Raw genomic sequence first — 16,777 nt, 5'->3', positions numbered from 1 at the left:
TTCTAACTGGTGTGAGGTGATACCTCACTGTAGTTTTGATTTGCATTTCTCTAATGATTAGTGATGTTGAGCAGCTTTTCATGTGCTTCTTGGCTGTCTGTATGTCTTCTTTGGAGAAATGTCTATTTAGGTCCTCTGCCCATTTTTGGATTGGGTTGTTTGTTTTTTTAATATTGAGCTGCATGAGCTGTTTTTATATTTTGGAGATTAATCCTTTGTCCGATGATTCATTTGCAAATGTTTTCTTCCATTCTGAGGATTGTCTTTTCATCTTGTTTATGGTTTCCTTTGCTGTGCAGAAGCTTTTAAGTTTCATTAGGTCCCATTTGTTTATTTTTGTTTTTATTTCCATTTCTCTAGGAGGTGGGTCAAAGAGGATCTTGCTGTGATGTATGTCAAAGAGTGTTCTTCCTATGTTTTCCTCTAAGAGTTTTATAGTGCCTGGTCTTACATTTAGGTCTCTAATCCATTTTGAGTTTATTTTTGTCTATGGTGTTAGGGAGTGTTCTAATTTCATTCTTTTACATGTGGCTGTCCAGTTTTCCCAGCACCACTTATTGAAGAGACTCTCTTTTCTCCATTGTATATCCTTGCCTCCTTTGTCATAGATTAGTTGACCATAGGTGCATGGGTTTATCTCTGGGCTTTCTATCCTGTTCTATTGATCTATATTTCTGTTTTTGTGCCACTACCATAGTGTCTTGATTACTGTAGGTTTGTAGTATAGTTTGAACTCTGGGAGCCTGACTCCTCCAGCTCTATTTTTCTTTCTCAAGGCTGCTTCGGCTATTCGGGGTCTTTTGTGTCTCCATACAAATTTTAAGATTTTTTTGTTCTAGTTCTGTTAAAAATGCCATTGGTAATTTGATAGGGATTGCATTGAATCTGTCGATTGCTTTGGGTAGTATAGTCATTTTCACAATATGGATTCTTCCAATCCAAGAACGTGGTATATCTCTCCATTTGCTGGTATCATCTTTAATTTCTTTCATCAGTGTCTTATAGTTTTCTGCATACAGGCCTTTTGTCTCCCTAGGTAGGCTTATTCCTAGATATTTTATTCTTTTTGTTGCAGTGGTAAATGGGAGTGTTTTCTTGATTTCACTTTCAGATTTTTCATCATTAGTGTATAGGAATGCCAGAGATTTCTGTGCATTAATTTTGTATCCTACAACGTTACCGAATTCATTGATTAAGTCTAGTAGTTTTCTGGTGGCATCTTTAGGATTCTCTATGTATAGTATCATGTCATCTGCAAACAGTAACAGTTTTACTTCTTCTATTCTAATTTGTATTCCTTTTATTTCTTTTTCTTCTCTGATTGCCATAGCTAGGACTTGCAAAACTATGTTGAATAATAGGGGTGAGAGTGGACATCCTTGTCTTGTTCCTCATCTTAGAGGAAGAGCTTTCAGTTTTTCACCATTGAGAATGATGTTTGCTGTGGGTTTGTCGTATATGGTCTTTATTATGTTGAAGTAGGTTCCCTCTCTGCCCACTTTCTGGAGAGTTTTTATCGTAAATGGGTACTGAAATTTGTCAAAAGCTTTTTCTGCATCATTGAGATGACCATATGGTTTTTATTCTTCAATTTGTTAATATGGTGTATCACACTGATTGATTTGTGTATACTGAAGAATCCTTGCATCTCGGGATAAACACCACTTAATCATGGTGTATGATCCTTTTAATGTGTTGTTGGATTCTGTTTGCTAGTGTCTTGTTGAGGATTTTTGCATCTATGTTCATCAGTGATATTGGTCTGTAATTTTCTTTTTTTGTAGTATCTTTGTCTGGTTTTGGTATCTTTGTCAGGGTGATGGTGGCCTCATAGAATGAGTTTGGGAGTTTTCCTTCCTCTGCAATTTTTTGGAAGAGTTTGAGAAGGATGGGTGTTAGCTCTTCTCTAAGTGTTTGTTAGAATTCACCTGTGAAGCCATCTGGTTCTGGACTTTTGTTTGTTGGAAGATTTTTAATCACAGTTTCAATTTCATTACTTGTGATTGGTCTGTTCAAATTTTCTATTTCTTCCTAGTTCAGTCTTGGAAGGTTATACCTTTCTAAGAATTTGTCCATTTCTTCCAGGTTGTCCATTTTATTGGCATAGGGTTGCTTGTAGTAGTCTGTTAGGATGCTTTGTATTTCTGCCGTTTCTCTTTTAACTTCTCCTTTTTCATTTCTAATCGTATTGATTTTAGTCCTCTCCCTCTTTTTCTTGATGAGTCTGGCTAATGGTTTATTAATTTTGTTTATCTTCTCAAAGAACCAGCTTTTAGTTTTATTGATCTTTGCTGTTGTTTCTATTTCATTTATTTCTGCTCTGAACTTTATGATTTCTTTCCTACTGCTAACTTTGGGTTTTGTTTGTTCTTCTTTCTCTAGTTCCTTTAGGTGTAACGTTAGATTGTTTATTTGAGATTTGTCTTGTTTCTCGAGGTAGGCTTGTATAGCTATAAACTTCTCTCTTAGAACTGCTTTTGCTGCATCCCATAGGTTTTGGATCATCATGTTTTCATTGTCATTTGTCTCTAGGTATTTTTGATTTCCTCTTTGATTTCTTCTGTGATCTCTTGGTTATTTAGTAATGTATTGTTTAGCCTCCATGTGTTTCTGTTTTTTATGTTTTTTTCCCTGTAATTGATTTCTAATCTCATACTGTTTTGGTCAGAAAAGATGCTTGATATGATTTCAATTTTCTTAAATTTACTGAAATTAAATTTACTTAAATTTCAGCACGTGGGCTTCAGTAGTCGTGTCACGCAGGCTCAGTAGTTGTGGCACATGGGCTTTAGTTGCTCCGTGGCATGTGGGATCTTCCCAGACCAGGGCTCGAACCCGTGTCCCCTGCATTGGCAGGCAGATTCTTAACCACTGCGCCACCAGGGAAGTCCCTATTATGTCATTTAAAGCTTGTGTTTCTTTATTAATTTTCATTTTGGATGATCTGTCCATTGTTGTCAGTGAGGTGTTAAAGTCCCCCACTATTAGTGTGCTGCTGTCGATTTCCTCTTTTATAGCTGTTAGCAGTTGCCATATCTACTGAGGTGCTCCTTTTTTGGGTGCATATATATTTATAATTGTTATGTCTTCTTCTTGGATTGATCCCTTGATCATTATGTAGTGTCCTTCCTTGTCTCTTGTAACATTCTTTATTTTAAAGTCTATTTTATCTGATATGAGTATTGCTACTGCAGCTTTCTTTTGATTTGCATTTGCATGGAATATCTTTTTCCATCCCCTTACTTTCAGTCTGTATGTGTCCCTAGGTCTGAAGTGTGTCTCTTGTAGACAGCATATATATGGGTCTTGTTTTTGTATCCATTCAGCAAGCCTATGTCTTTTGGTTGGAGCATTTAATCCATTCACGTTTAAGGTAATTATCGATGTATATGTTCCTGTGACCATTTTCTTAATTGTTTTGGATTTGTTTTTGTAGGTCCTTTTCTTCTCTTGTTTTCCCACTTAGAGAAGTTCCTTTAGCATTTGTTGTAGAGGTGGTTTGGTGGTGCTGAATTCTCTTAGCTTTTGCTTGTCTGTAAGGCTTTTGATTTCTCCATCGAATCTGAATGAGATCCTTGCCGGGTAGAGTATTCTTGGTTGTAGGTTCTTCCCTTTCATCACTTTAAGTATATCATGCCACTCCCTTCTGGCTTGTAGAGTTTCTTCTGAGAAATCAGCTGTTATCCTTATGGGAGTTCCCTTGTATGTTATTTGTCATTTTTCCATTGCTGCTTTCAATAATTTTTTTTTGTCTTTAGTTTTTGCCAATTTGATTTCTATGTGTCTTGGTGTGTTTCTCCTTGGGTTTATCCTGTATGGGATTCTCTGCACTTCCTGGACTTGGGTGGCTATTTCCTTTCCCATGTTAGGGACATTTTCCACTATAATCTCTTCAAATATTTTCTCTGGTCCTTTATCTCTCTCTTCTCCTTTTGGGACCCCTATAATGTGAATGTTGTTGCATTTAATGTTGTCCCAGAGGTCTCTTAGGCTGTCTTCATTTCTTTTCATTCTTTTTTCTTTATTCTGTTACACAGCAGTGAATTCCACCATTCTGTCTTCCAGGTCACTTATCCGTTCTTCTGCCTCAGTTATTCTGCTAATGATTCCTTCTAGTGTATTTTTCATTTCAGTTATTGTATTGTTCATCTCTGTTTGTTTGTTCTTTAATTCTTCTAGATCTTTGTTAAACATTTCTTGCATCTTCTCGATCTTTGCCTCCATTCTTTTTCCGAGGTCCTGTATCATTTTTACTATCATTATTCTGAATTCTTTTTCTGGAAGATTGCCTATCTCCATTTCATTTAGTTGTTTTTCTGGGGTTTTATCTTGTTCCTTCATCTGGTACATTGCCCTCTGCCTTTTCATCTTGTCTGTCTTCTGTGAATGTGGTTTTTGTTCCACAGGCTGCAGGATTGTAGTTCTATTATCTCTTCTTGAGTGACCTCATTAACTATGGTCTTGTAAGGAATTTGTAATTTCATCTAATTTGTCTAATTTATTGACATAGAGTTGCTCACCATATTCTCCCGTTATCCTTTTAATAATTATAGGATGTCCACTCTTTTGTTCCTGTTTTTTTTGTTTGTTTTCTTTTTCGGTACGCGGGCCTCTCACTGTTGTGGCCTCTCCCGTTGTGGAGCACGGGCTCCAGACGCGCAGGCTCATCGGCCATGGCCCACGGGCCCAGCCGCTCCTCGGCATGTGGGATCTTCCCAGACCGGGGCACAAGCCCGTGTCCCCTGCATCGGCAGGCAGACTCTCAACCACTGCGCCACCAGGGAAGCCCAATCTCACCATTTTTAAAAAGTTGATTATAAAAAATTGTTAAGTGCAATATCTTACTAATAAATTTTAAAGTATCTAGGAGATGGAGACTTTTCTAGGAAAATATAAAGTAACATTTACTTTAGAAGGAAAAAACTGGCCAATTTTCACAGAAGAAATTGATGCCTTTGTAAAAAACAGACAAAATACCTCAAAATTTTGCGTGGACTCCATAGATAAGTGAGTTCAGACTTTCAAGGAGCAGGTAGTCCCCATGCTATATAAACAGTTTAAGAATATAGGTAATGACTGAAAGTTTTCCCAGTTTATTTCATATAGCTGGCAAAGTTTTTTTAGCCCCAGTAAATATAAGAGAAATAAACTTCATAACTGTAGATGCTGAATCCAAATTTTAAAATAGCAATTCCATTCTGTAAAAAATTAAAATAATAAAACACTATGAATAACTAGGGTACATGTAAAAGGAGTAAGAATATTTTACTATGTGAAAATGTGTTCTTATAGGTATATTTCACTTCTCATCTAGGAACTGAAATGTCTCAGTTTTAGTTTTGTTTCTGGGAAGACCTCAGAGGTATTGTTTACAACAGACTGAAGTGCCTCTGAACTGAACAGTCCGTTGGAGCTTGTAACCCTTACTGTGCATCTGGAAATGTGCTCACATCTTCTCAGGCCTGCTGCTACCCACCCCAGATGTAGTGGATATCCTGGTTTTGGTAGACTGGATCTGCCATAGATGGTAGTGGGGACTCACTGGCCTATTCCATAATACACCTTAGTCCTCATTTACTTAAATGGGGATAGATCTCTATGTGGTGAGACCATGTTTTCAGATAAGAGCAGTTTTAGAATGAGGATTCAGGGTGCTTTGAGGTGTATCTCCCCATTAAAGTTAAAGCTATAGCAACATGGGGGGACATTATTTTGAGGGACCCTTCCTAAGGGGATCTTGGGGACTTATATAAAGCCATCCAGGGAATTCCCTGGCAGTCCAGTGGTTAGGACCCAGTGTTCTTACCACTGGGGTCCCAGTTTCGATCCCTGGTCAGGAAACTAAGATCCTGTAAGCTGCGGGCATGGCCAAAAAAAAAAAAAAAAAAAAAGCCATCCGTATTAGGAGATTTTGTGAGAGCTTTGTGCAGTGGGCCATTCATTGCCTGCTCCACCCCAGGCCCTGACCGGAGGTCCATGACCTGACCATCTCTGAGAAACCTACACTTTCCACCAGGCTAATTAGGTCTTCTATTAAGCTCTTTCCCATTTACTAACCCTTTGCTAGCAATTTCAGATCAATAAACTGGGGAAGTGTTATCAGAGGAGGCGGAGGATCTGCTCTCGCACCAGAAGCAACACTCTAATTGGTCCCATTCTCAGGCCTTTTTTCCTACCAAATGCGTATGTCCTCTCTTTAAGCCTGAGGCTGAGGCCTTTCAAGGGTACATCAAACTATTTTATGGCTCAACAGGCCACACACCTGCCCTGGGAGTGCCTCAGTACTCTTTATTTAAAAAAAATATTAATGGTTAGTTTCCCTTTCATTAGGGCTATCTTCATTTCAAAGTCATCCCCATCCTGACTACTACTGTCTTCCCCTGGTCTCCTGAACACCCTGTGTGGTATGTGAATCCTTATTACATCAGACTCTGGGACTTGTATGGCCTTATCTGTATCCCACATGCTGTGTGGCTTGTGGCACACCCCAGCTACATTCCAGCACCTGAAGAACATCTTGTGAACATACTGGACTGATATTTGAATGACATTAGTGATGGTTTCCTACAACCTAATATTTCTTGGGCTCCTTTCTGATAAATGAGAGTTGCATGATGTTGGACTGGGCTCTGGAGTGGAAGGCCTCTTAAGTAAGCATCCTTTGGAGATTGATTACTCTTACTGATGGTTCTTAACTCCACTCTTCCGTAATAACCACCTAGATAAATTACTTCTTCATGAAGTCTTGGAGATTATCTGTTTCCCTAAGACCATCAAGGCAGTCCAGTAACTAATGACCCTGTTTACTTCCCACCTGATTCTGGCAGATTCAATCTGACCTCACACAGCTGTGCTACAGTTAAATGCTGGAGATCATTTTCCAAGAGGACTCAGTTCTTGGGATCCTTACCCCTGTGCCTATTTCTGAAAGAAGTTGATCTCAGTGCATACCAGCTGCTTCACGTGGGAATGAGGATTGCTTGTTTTCATTTGAGGTTTAGAAGGACTATGTCAAAGAGTCCTGGCATCCAGTGAGAGTACACTGGGTCTGCTACAGCCAAACCAGCTGCTGAAAACCTAGAAGAAGCTTAGTCCCCAATAAGCTGGATAGATGTCTTTTTCCAAGTGCTTTAGGTTGATCATCTATAATGTGCCAGGTGTCTAGATTTAGAATCACTGATGCCCTGAAGTTTGGTCATAATCTGAGCAAACAGCAGACTACCTGGAAGGATTTTTGAGATAGCTTCAGCAGGCCAAGACTGGTAAAAGACACACGTTGACTAGCACCTGATAGTGCTGAGAACATGTGGGAAGGAAAAATCCTTCTCAATGCCAAAGAAATTCCTACCGTGATGCAAATGAGAAGACTTCTATCTGGTGCCCTCCAGACTGACTTCTGGCTGCAGTTGACTCTCTCCATGCCATTCTTTCCCATCTCTGCCCTGTGTAATCTATCAAGACCCTGCCATCGACCTTGGGCTACAGTAACCTCCTTTATGTTGCCCAAGGTACTATTGCCAGTTTCAGGATTTGGCCCTCCAGCAGGAGTATGACTTTGAAGAGGGGTGCTGGGGAGTTGCCTCTTGCAGTGTTCCAACAGGTAAACTCAGGGATCTCAGCTTTCCTGCCCTTTTGGGGGACCTGGAGATGATGGATTCTTTTTGTTTTTTTGATGTGGACCGTTTTTAGACAGTTGTAAAAAATTTGTTTATTTATTTATTTATCTACCTATCTTGGCTGCACAGGGTCTTAGTTGTGGCATGCGGTATCTTTAGTTGCAACATGTGGGATCTTTTCTCAGTTGCAGCATGCAGACTTCTTAGTTGTGGCATGTGAACTCTTAGTTGCAACATGCATGCGGGATCTAGTTCCCCGACCAGGGATCGGACCCAGGCCCCCTGCATTGGGGGCTTGGAGTCTTACCTGCAGGACCACCAGAGAACTCCTGATGGATTCTTAATAACTACATTACCACCATAGTCTCATCACTTATAAAAAGACTACCCCTGTAACCTTTTGTTCTCCTGTTTTTGATCCACTACAATAGGCTTAACATTTAGGACCATCCCTTCTTAAATCCTCCTTCACCCCAGACATGAATTTTAGTCTTTTTACTTCACACAGGAAGCATTTATTAACACAGCCCTGAATCAGACATTATCAGAATTAGAGTATTGATGGAAGGAGATCCACGTGTATTGATTGGCAACCAAGCTATCCTCGTCTATAGCTGGTCAAAGGTGATGTTGAAGGTTTTGAAGGAAAGCTTGCTTACCTCTATGGAAAATTTGCTTGACTCTATAGATTACCATGAAACTTTTATCAAAAGACTCCCACTGATATTTTCCCCATCAGAAGTCCTATGGTAGTATTTTCAATGTCTCAGAAGTTTATAAGAAAATGACTGGGATCTGCTTCATAAAATGCAAATACAGCTGAGAATAGTTTAATTATTTCTCATGGATGGTGAGTTAACTCTGAAGAGCTAAGATTTTTTTTTTTTTGCGGTACGTGGGCCTCTCACTGTTGTGGCCTCTCCCGTTGCGGAGCACAGGCTCCGGACGCGCAGGCTCAGCGGCCATGGCTCACGGGCCCAGCCGCTCCGCAGCATGTGGGATCCTCCCAGACCAGGGCACGAACCCGTGTCCCCTGCATCGGCAGGCGGACTCTCAACCACTGCACCACCAGGGAAGCCCTGAAGAACTAAGATTTTTAAAATATAATTACTATTTGCAAAATTAACAAATGCTTTTGTTCTAGACACGATAAAGTTAAAATATGCATCAAATTTTGTAGTTGGAAGGATCTTTAGGAGCAGTGGTATGATGCAGGCTCATGCTGGCTCACAAGAGCTGACCGTGCAGACCTCTTCCCAACTCCACATTCAGTGATAACATACTGAATTGATGAATACCATTGAAATTGCCATAGTGGGAGTATATACTATGGAAATCAACAAATGCTACAAATTAGGGAATCCCCCCCCACTGCAAGTGAATGTTTTTACCAGCTCCACAGTGCATAGGGGTCATCTAGAGTAAACCAACAACCTCATTTGTTTTTAATAGATGAAGACTATTAAGAGTTTACTCAAGAAGTCACAACCAATTAGTTGAATTTAGGACTAGAACCTAACACTTTCACCTCCCTTGTTTGACCCTCTTTTCTGATATGCAGTAAGACATCAACCTAACCCTCTGAATGCAGAATTTAAACTTATCAGTGACATTAACAGAGCTGTGGTAAACTTATTTTACCTATAGAGGCTTCCATTCCTTATCCATAACACAAGGGTTTGGATTTGATTTTTAAAATTTTTTGGCTCTGACATTTCACAATAATTCCACAATTAAAAATAAGTCTAGGGTTTCCCTGGTGGCGCAGTGGTTGCGAGTCCGCCTGCCAATGCAGGGGACATGGGTTCGGGCCCTGGCCTGGGAGGATCCACATGCCGCAGAACAACTAGGCCCATGAGCCATGGCTGCTGAACCTGTGCTCTGGAGCCCACGAGCCACAAATTCTGAGCCCGCATGCCACAACTACTGAAGCCCGTGTGCCTAGAGCCCGTGCTCCGCAACAAGGGCGGCTGCTGCAATGAGAGGCCCGCGCACCGAAATGAGGAGTAACCTCCACTCTCCGCAACTACAGAAAGCCAATGCGCAGCAACAAAGACCCAAACACAGCCAAAAATAAATCAATAAAATAAATAAATAAATAAGTCTAATCATGGGAAAAATGTGAGACGTATTACTGCTTTTTATGGGTTATTTCAAGGACCTAAAGTGGGTGATTATTTCACCACATGGTACAGTTTTTTTGATGGTGTGACTGAGCAGATCACCTTCCCCAGAGGAAATAATGTTTCCTAGTTCCCTCTGCTTTTTCTCACTAATAAGGAATAATGCATCTTTTAAACATTGAAACCAGATCTTAGCTGTTAGAAGATCTTGGTAAAGTAAATGTAGTTTTTCTATTCTCTTTGCAGGGATGAGACCTGCTATGGTGAAATCCTGTATCTCAATAGATAAGGGGTGAGCACCTTTTCCAAAAAAGTACTTCAACTCTTTACTCATTCACTTTATTTGGGGCAGGGGAAATAATATTTTTGTTGTGGTTAAGAGCCCTGGCCACCTAGATTAGAATTGAAGCACAGTGCATAAATGTAATATATGTGACCTTGAGCAAGATATTTAATTGCTCTATTCCTCAGTTTCATCATCTTGAAAAATGAGGAGGGCTTCCCTGGTGCGCAGTGGTTGAGAGTCCGCCTGCCAATGCAGGGGATATGGGTTCGTGCCCCGGTCCGGGAAGATCCCACATGCCGCGGAGCGGCTGGGCCCGTGAGCCATGGCCGCTGAGCCTGCGCGTCCGGAGCCTGTGCTCCGCAACGGGAGAGGCCACAACAGTGAGAGGCCCGTGTACTGCAAAAAAAAAAAAATGAGGATAGTAATAGTCTCATAATGAGGATCAAATGAGTTGATAATGCACAATACTTAGAACAGAGTCTGGCATATAATTAAGTGCCATGTAAGTGTTTGCTGTTGTTATTGTTATACAATTATAGTTGACCCTGGTCAGTTGCATAACATTTATTGAGGCAAACCATTAGGCCTTAGTAAATCCAACAATCTTTCTGCATCTAGTTTTATAGCACTTCACTACTTGTCCCATTTCAACCCAGATCCCAAACCCTGTCAATAAGAGATGATATGATTTAGGTCTATATTAATAGAAAATCACTTCTGCACAAATCTTTGAACTGAACTGATACAAAGTTAATTGAATGGAGTTATATTTAGAGGAATTGTTCTTAGCAGTTCCTCAGTAGGAGTGAGTGAATAAATGAGTTGGTGTAATCTGATTTTTTCTGCTTAGTGATTATCTTTTATCTCTTTTCAGAGAGAATGTTATGAGTGGATCACCACATGCTCTCACCTCCTTTCTGGTCTCAAAGGCAGGAAAATAAAGTTACTGACACGTGAAGAAAAATGGCACCTACTTGGAGAAGAGGTATTTGCCATGTGTTAGCACTGGTCATTATTCATGCTCTTTCTGTATTTCAATAGATAAGGGTACTGTGACTTTTTCCAGTCAATGTTTTGAATCCTCATTCATTTGCTCTATGAGAAGAGAATTTTGGTTGTGACCAAGAGCATTGGCAACTCTTTTCCCTTCTAAAGGAGAGAATCATCACCCAAACGTCTCTCCTCACTTTCTTGGAGGGTGACTTTGCCTCCTACTTTATGGAGGAAAGGATGGCTTTCAGAGGGGAGTTACCTGCCACTTCCTGAGTCATAGCCTCACTCTTCTCTGCTTCTGCACGCACCCTCCCTCCTCCCTTCACACTGACGTCTCAGTCTTCCCATCCAAGGTTATTTCTTCCTTTGAGTACTTAATCCCATGCACATTGTCTTCTTTCTTTTGTATCTTTAATGCCTTCCTCTCTATAAACATGGTCTCTCTCCCACCTGAAAAAATATGCCCCTTGATATTGTCTCCTTCTTTACTACTACTTTCCCTCCTTCCTATCACAATCACTTTTCTTAAAACTCTAAAACTACTATAAGGTCCCTAATGACCTTATTGCCAGATCTAAGTATCTCCAATCCCATATTTAACGTGACTTCTCTATAGCATTTGATCCTGTTAACCATTCACTTTTTTAGTAATCTCTCCTTGCAAGACCAAAATTCCGTCTTTCTCCTACTTCTTTATTCCTTTTCACACTCCTTCTTTTAGTCTTTGACCTCTGCCTGCCTCTTAAATGTTGATATTCTGTCCTTGGCTTGTTTTCCCTTCTCATTCTACACTCTCCATATTACTATGTTAATCCTGTAGTTTTAACTACCTGTTTACTGAGGATCCCAAGTCAATGAATATCATGTACTTAATGGCAGTCACAAATCTTTATTTTTACTTCAGTCTCTTTGAGGAAGTTCACCTCCAGCAAAGTCTGAAGAAGCTCCCATTGCTATCAGAGACATAAACTATACAGGTATGATCTGATGGCATATATGTCAATGCTCCTGGGTCTAAGAAGGAAGGTTCTATCTACACACTTGCAGCACTTTTATTTTACCTTTATTTAATTGATTTATTAAAAAAATTTTTTTTTTGAATTTTGGCCACACTGCATGGCTTGTGAGAGTTCCCCGACCAGGGATTGAACCCGGGCCATAGCAGTGAAAGCTCCGTATCCTAACCACTAGACCACCAGGGAACTCCCTTATTTTACGTTTAAACACTGAAGAAACACCACCTTTCTAAATTATACACCTTTAACAAATTCTCATTTTTCTTTGCTGCCCACGTCTTGGCCAGAATTATTTTGAATTAACCACTGAATCATCTCAACAACATTATACATCTTAATTACAGTACAGTTTTAGAAACTTAGTGAAGTACCATAGACATGATCTTGGCTGCACATCAGATCTAGGAAAAAATTCAAAGCCTATACGGAATCACAGAGACTTAAGAACAAAAAGGATTTTAAAGGTGGTTGAATTCAACCAACCATCTGATGTGTCAGTCTTAGTATAACACCTATGCTTGATCATTATGCCTGTGTTTGAGTATCTGAAGTGACGGAGATCTACTTTCAGAGTTAGTCCCTTCGTTTTTGGCGAACAGTGACTATTAGAACATTATTCTTTTATTGAACTAAATGATACCTGTTTCCCTGTAGCTTTTTTTCTACCTACTGGTCCTAGTTCAGTCTTCTGGGTTGATATGAAAGGGCTGATTTGTCTCCCACATTATAGTATTTCCATCTATTCTGTTACAGTATTTCTAATATTTGAAAATAGCTATATTCAACCTAAGTCTATTTCTGGGTTTTCTATTATTTTATATTTAATCTGTCAATTCACAAGTCATCACTACAATCTTTTAATTATTGAGGCTTTATGATACATTTTTAGATCTGGTAGGGCCAGCCCTTCCTCACTGATCTTTTTCAGGTGTTTTATGGCTATTCTCTCTTACTTATTCTTCTATATAATCTACCTCTAGAAAATATATGATTCTTAAAAACTGGGATGATATTAAATTTATATATTAACTTAGAACAGACATGTTTATGCTGTTGAGCTGTTCTATGAAGAATATGAGATATAGGATGTCTACTTTTATGCCTTTCAGTACTGTTTTATAGTTTGCTCATTTTGCACATTGCTTATAAGGTAGGCCTGAGTATTTTATTTTATTTTTTGGTATTTTAAATAAGATCTTCTTTTCCATTATATCTTCTAATTGGTAACTGTGTATGTATTACTGATTCCTGTATTTTAATTTTATGTATGGTGACTCTACTAAATTATTTTATTGTTTCAGTAGTTTTTCAATAGATTCTTTCAGGTTCTCCAGATATTCAATCAAATCACCTATAAATAGAGACAGTTTTACCTCTTTCTTTCAATTATTATGTCTTTAATTGCTTTTTCTTGTCTGATTGCATTGAATAATTCTTCTCCTCTTTCATTCTGCCTTAACCTTTAGAGTTTTCATGAGTGAGCATCTGTTGGAGGTAAACTCAATTTTTGTTTGTCTGAAAATATCTTTATTTCACCCTCATTCTTAAATTTTTTTTTTCTGGGTATATAATTCTAGGATGATTTTTCTCTCAGCACGTATTATGATACTATTTCCACTGTTTTCTGGATTGTATTGTTACCAAATTGACAACTGAAAATCCAGCTGTCAGTTCTTTTTTTTTTTTTGTGGTACGCGGGCCTCTCACTATTGTGGCCTCTCCCGTTGCGGAGCACAGGCTCAGCGACCATGGCTTACGGACCCAGCCGCTCCGTGGCATGTGGGATCTTCCCGGACCGGGGCACGAACCCGTGTCCCCTGCATTGGCAGGCGGACTCTCAACCACTTCGCCACCAGGGAAGCCCTGTCAGTTCTTTTGAAGTTAATCCATCTCTTCCCTCTGGCTACTTTTAAGATATTCTTTTTGTCTTTGGCATTTTGTAGTTTCACTCTGATACATGTGGGTGAAGATTTTCTTTTCAAAGTTTGCTTGGGATTCTCTTGGTTTTCTGACTCTTTGGCTGGGTATCTTTCATTAGATTTAGAAAATTTTCAGTCATCATCTCTTCAATTATTGTCTCTACTATATTTGCTCTCTCCTTTCTTTCTGGAACTTTGAATGGATATATATTGGAATCTGTCCCCCATGTCTTTTAACCTTCTTTCATATTTTCTATCTCCTTGTCTCTCTGCATTGCATCCTGGATGATTTCTTCTGACTTACTTTCCAATTTACTAATTTGCTCTTCAGCTGAGTTTAATCTGCTATTAAAGCTTTCTGTTGAGTTTTAAATTTAATTGTTGAAGTTCTGTTTGGTTCTTTTTCAAGTCTGATTATTTTTGTAATCTTTCACAGTTTTGATCTCTTATTTCTTTAAAAGTGTAAGTATAACTATGTAGTCTATCTGATAATTCTAACATATATCTGTATAAGAATATTAATTACAACATTATTTATAATTGCAAAATACCAGAAACAATGTAAATATTGATTAATAGGGAATTGGTTTCATAAATTATGGTACATTCAAATAATAGGATTCTGTACAGATAAAATAGATGATTATGTAGTGAAATAAGAATCACCCATGATATGTTATTGAGAAAAGTAGATTAGGGAACATAACGTATATTATTATTTCATTTGTATGAACACGTTTATATGTATATAAAGCAGAGTAGAAGAATATTCAGCAAAGTGATAGAAGTTGTTACCTCTGAGGGTTCAGATTATTAATTTCTCTGTAGCTTTCAAATATTTTACATCAGTAGTGTGTTATCATGAAAAAAAAGTATTTTCACTTTGGAAAAATATCCTAATATATTGTGAACATTTTTCTATACCATGTATATAATTTCTACAGCATAATTTTAAATTGCTATAAAATAACTTGTTGTATGGTTTATACCATAATTTTTAAGTGCATTTTCCTATCTTGGGCATTGAGCTTATATCTAGCTTTGTTTCATAAACACTGCTGCAATAAACTTCTGTAGGATGGTCTTCAGTCAATATTTGTGCAGACTCCATTGAGATATTCAACACTGTTTACTCCTTCTCTCTTCTCTTTTGGCTTTCCTGGTGGCCCTCTCACATTTCTGAGGCAACTTTTACCCTCCTTTGCAGGCTCCTCTTTCTTCCCTGACCCTTTATGTGACTAGGTTCCTGTCCTAAGGCCTCATCCTCTAGTCATTTCACAAGTTCTTCTTTGGCGATATAATTCATTTTCTTGGCTTTAACTAAATGTAGATAACTGTTAAATCTTTACCTTTAGCCAAAATCCCTCCAATCTAAACTACAGATCCACAAATTCAGCTACTTACTTATTTCCACTTGGCTATCCTAGTGGTGCCTCAAACTCACACAGCCTAATCTGAATTCATCTATGTTCCCAAACCTGCTTATCCAACTTTGTTCACTATCTCTGTGAATGGCATTATCATCTATGCAGTGGCCTATGTAGTGGTATATAGTGTATATACCAGGTGACATTCAAGATGCTTCCTTTCCCTAACCATCCCATATCCATTCAATCAATCACCCCACCTTCCCTTCCTTCCTCCTCTTTAAATCTACTCGCCTCTTGCTAGAGTGATTGTTTTAAAATGCAAAACAGGTCAATCGATTTATAGGTATCTCACTGCCTTCAGGATAAAATCCAATCTCCCTGGCATAATATTCTAGCCCTTCCTCTGTGATTGTGCCCCTGCCCATCTGCCTCTAAGTTTCTGTCCTTTTGAACTGCTTTTGTTCTCAGAGCCAATCATGTACAAATAACATTCTCTGCCTGGAACTCCCTTGTGCCATCTTTTTTCTCCTCACTCATCCTTCAAGAAGAAACTCAGACATTATGTCCTCCAGGAAACCTTCCTGATTAACCCTCTCTTTCACCCCTGCTCAATACCAGATCTGGATTAAGTGCTCCTACTCTGTGACTATATGTAGCCATAGCATTTTCTTGTCCACTGAATTGTAAGCTGCTTAAGGGCAGGGATTATTATTAACCTTTGTATCCTTATCACTAGCACAGTGCCCAGTTGCAAAATTAATGCTCATTAAATACTTCTGAATGGAAACATTGCTAGTATTCTGCTAAAATATTTATATCCACTAAGCTATAATATAATATTGTTTTGTCTCACAGGATACTGTAAAAGAAGTAACTACGCCTGAAACAGACAAGCTTCTTAAAGAGGTTGAAGAAAATATGGAGGATAAGAAACTTGAGGAGGAAAAGGAAGAAGAGAAAGCAGAAGAGGTAAGATTAGTATTTTTTTCCTTTTCCTTTATATTTTTAAAGAATGAATATATATATATATATATATATATATATATATATATATACCATTGAAGATAGAAATAGCGCATCTGGAGTGAACTCTTCAACTTCTTTCCTTTCCTCATATAGGTTTAATCATACCTGCAGACACACTTATCTCTTTATTTTCCAAGGATAGGGTGTTCCTCTTCCTTTCTAAATTCAGCCATTTCTCACTAGCCTCATTCACCTATACTACTGTTAACTACACAGTCTACCTCTCACCCTGATGCTGTTTCTTTATCCCTTCATTGCCATATTTTTCAAATAGTTGTTTAAACTCCTTGTCTCCACTTCTTCAGCTCCCATTCTGAGCTGCCTTTTCTCACTCCCCCCAGGCCATCCACAGCTCTCTTCTCCTTATCCTGTCTCCACCCCTGCTGTGGCATTAGTAGTAAAAACAACCCTTCTTGGGGCATCTGTAA

General features: G+C 38.8%; 1 protein-coding gene across 4 annotated transcripts in view; it reads left to right on the top strand.

The window, feature by feature from the left end:
- The window catches only part of AXDND1 (axonemal dynein light chain domain containing 1), an 82,455-nt gene that overhangs the window by 54,453 nt on the left and 11,225 nt on the right, over positions 1-16,777 (top strand). For all 4 annotated transcript variants that reach the window (XM_029231132.1, XM_029231133.1, XM_029231130.1 and 1 more), the window contains 2 exons: positions 10,900-11,010; positions 16,179-16,292. In XM_029231132.1, the coding sequence (XP_029086965.1) occupies positions 10,900-11,010; positions 16,179-16,292 (225 nt within the window). The remainder of the gene's footprint in view (positions 1-10,899; positions 11,011-16,178; positions 16,293-16,777) is intronic.

The sequence above is a fragment of the Monodon monoceros genome, unplaced genomic scaffold (assembly GCF_005190385.1).
Source record: "Monodon monoceros isolate NGI ecotype Baffin Bay Population unplaced genomic scaffold, NGI_Narwhal_1 Super_Scaffold_18, whole genome shotgun sequence".
Taxonomy (NCBI): Eukaryota; Metazoa; Chordata; class Mammalia; order Artiodactyla; family Monodontidae; genus Monodon; species Monodon monoceros.
The sequence above is the reverse complement of the archived record's forward strand: the minus strand, read 5'-3'. Positions and strand labels throughout refer to the sequence as shown.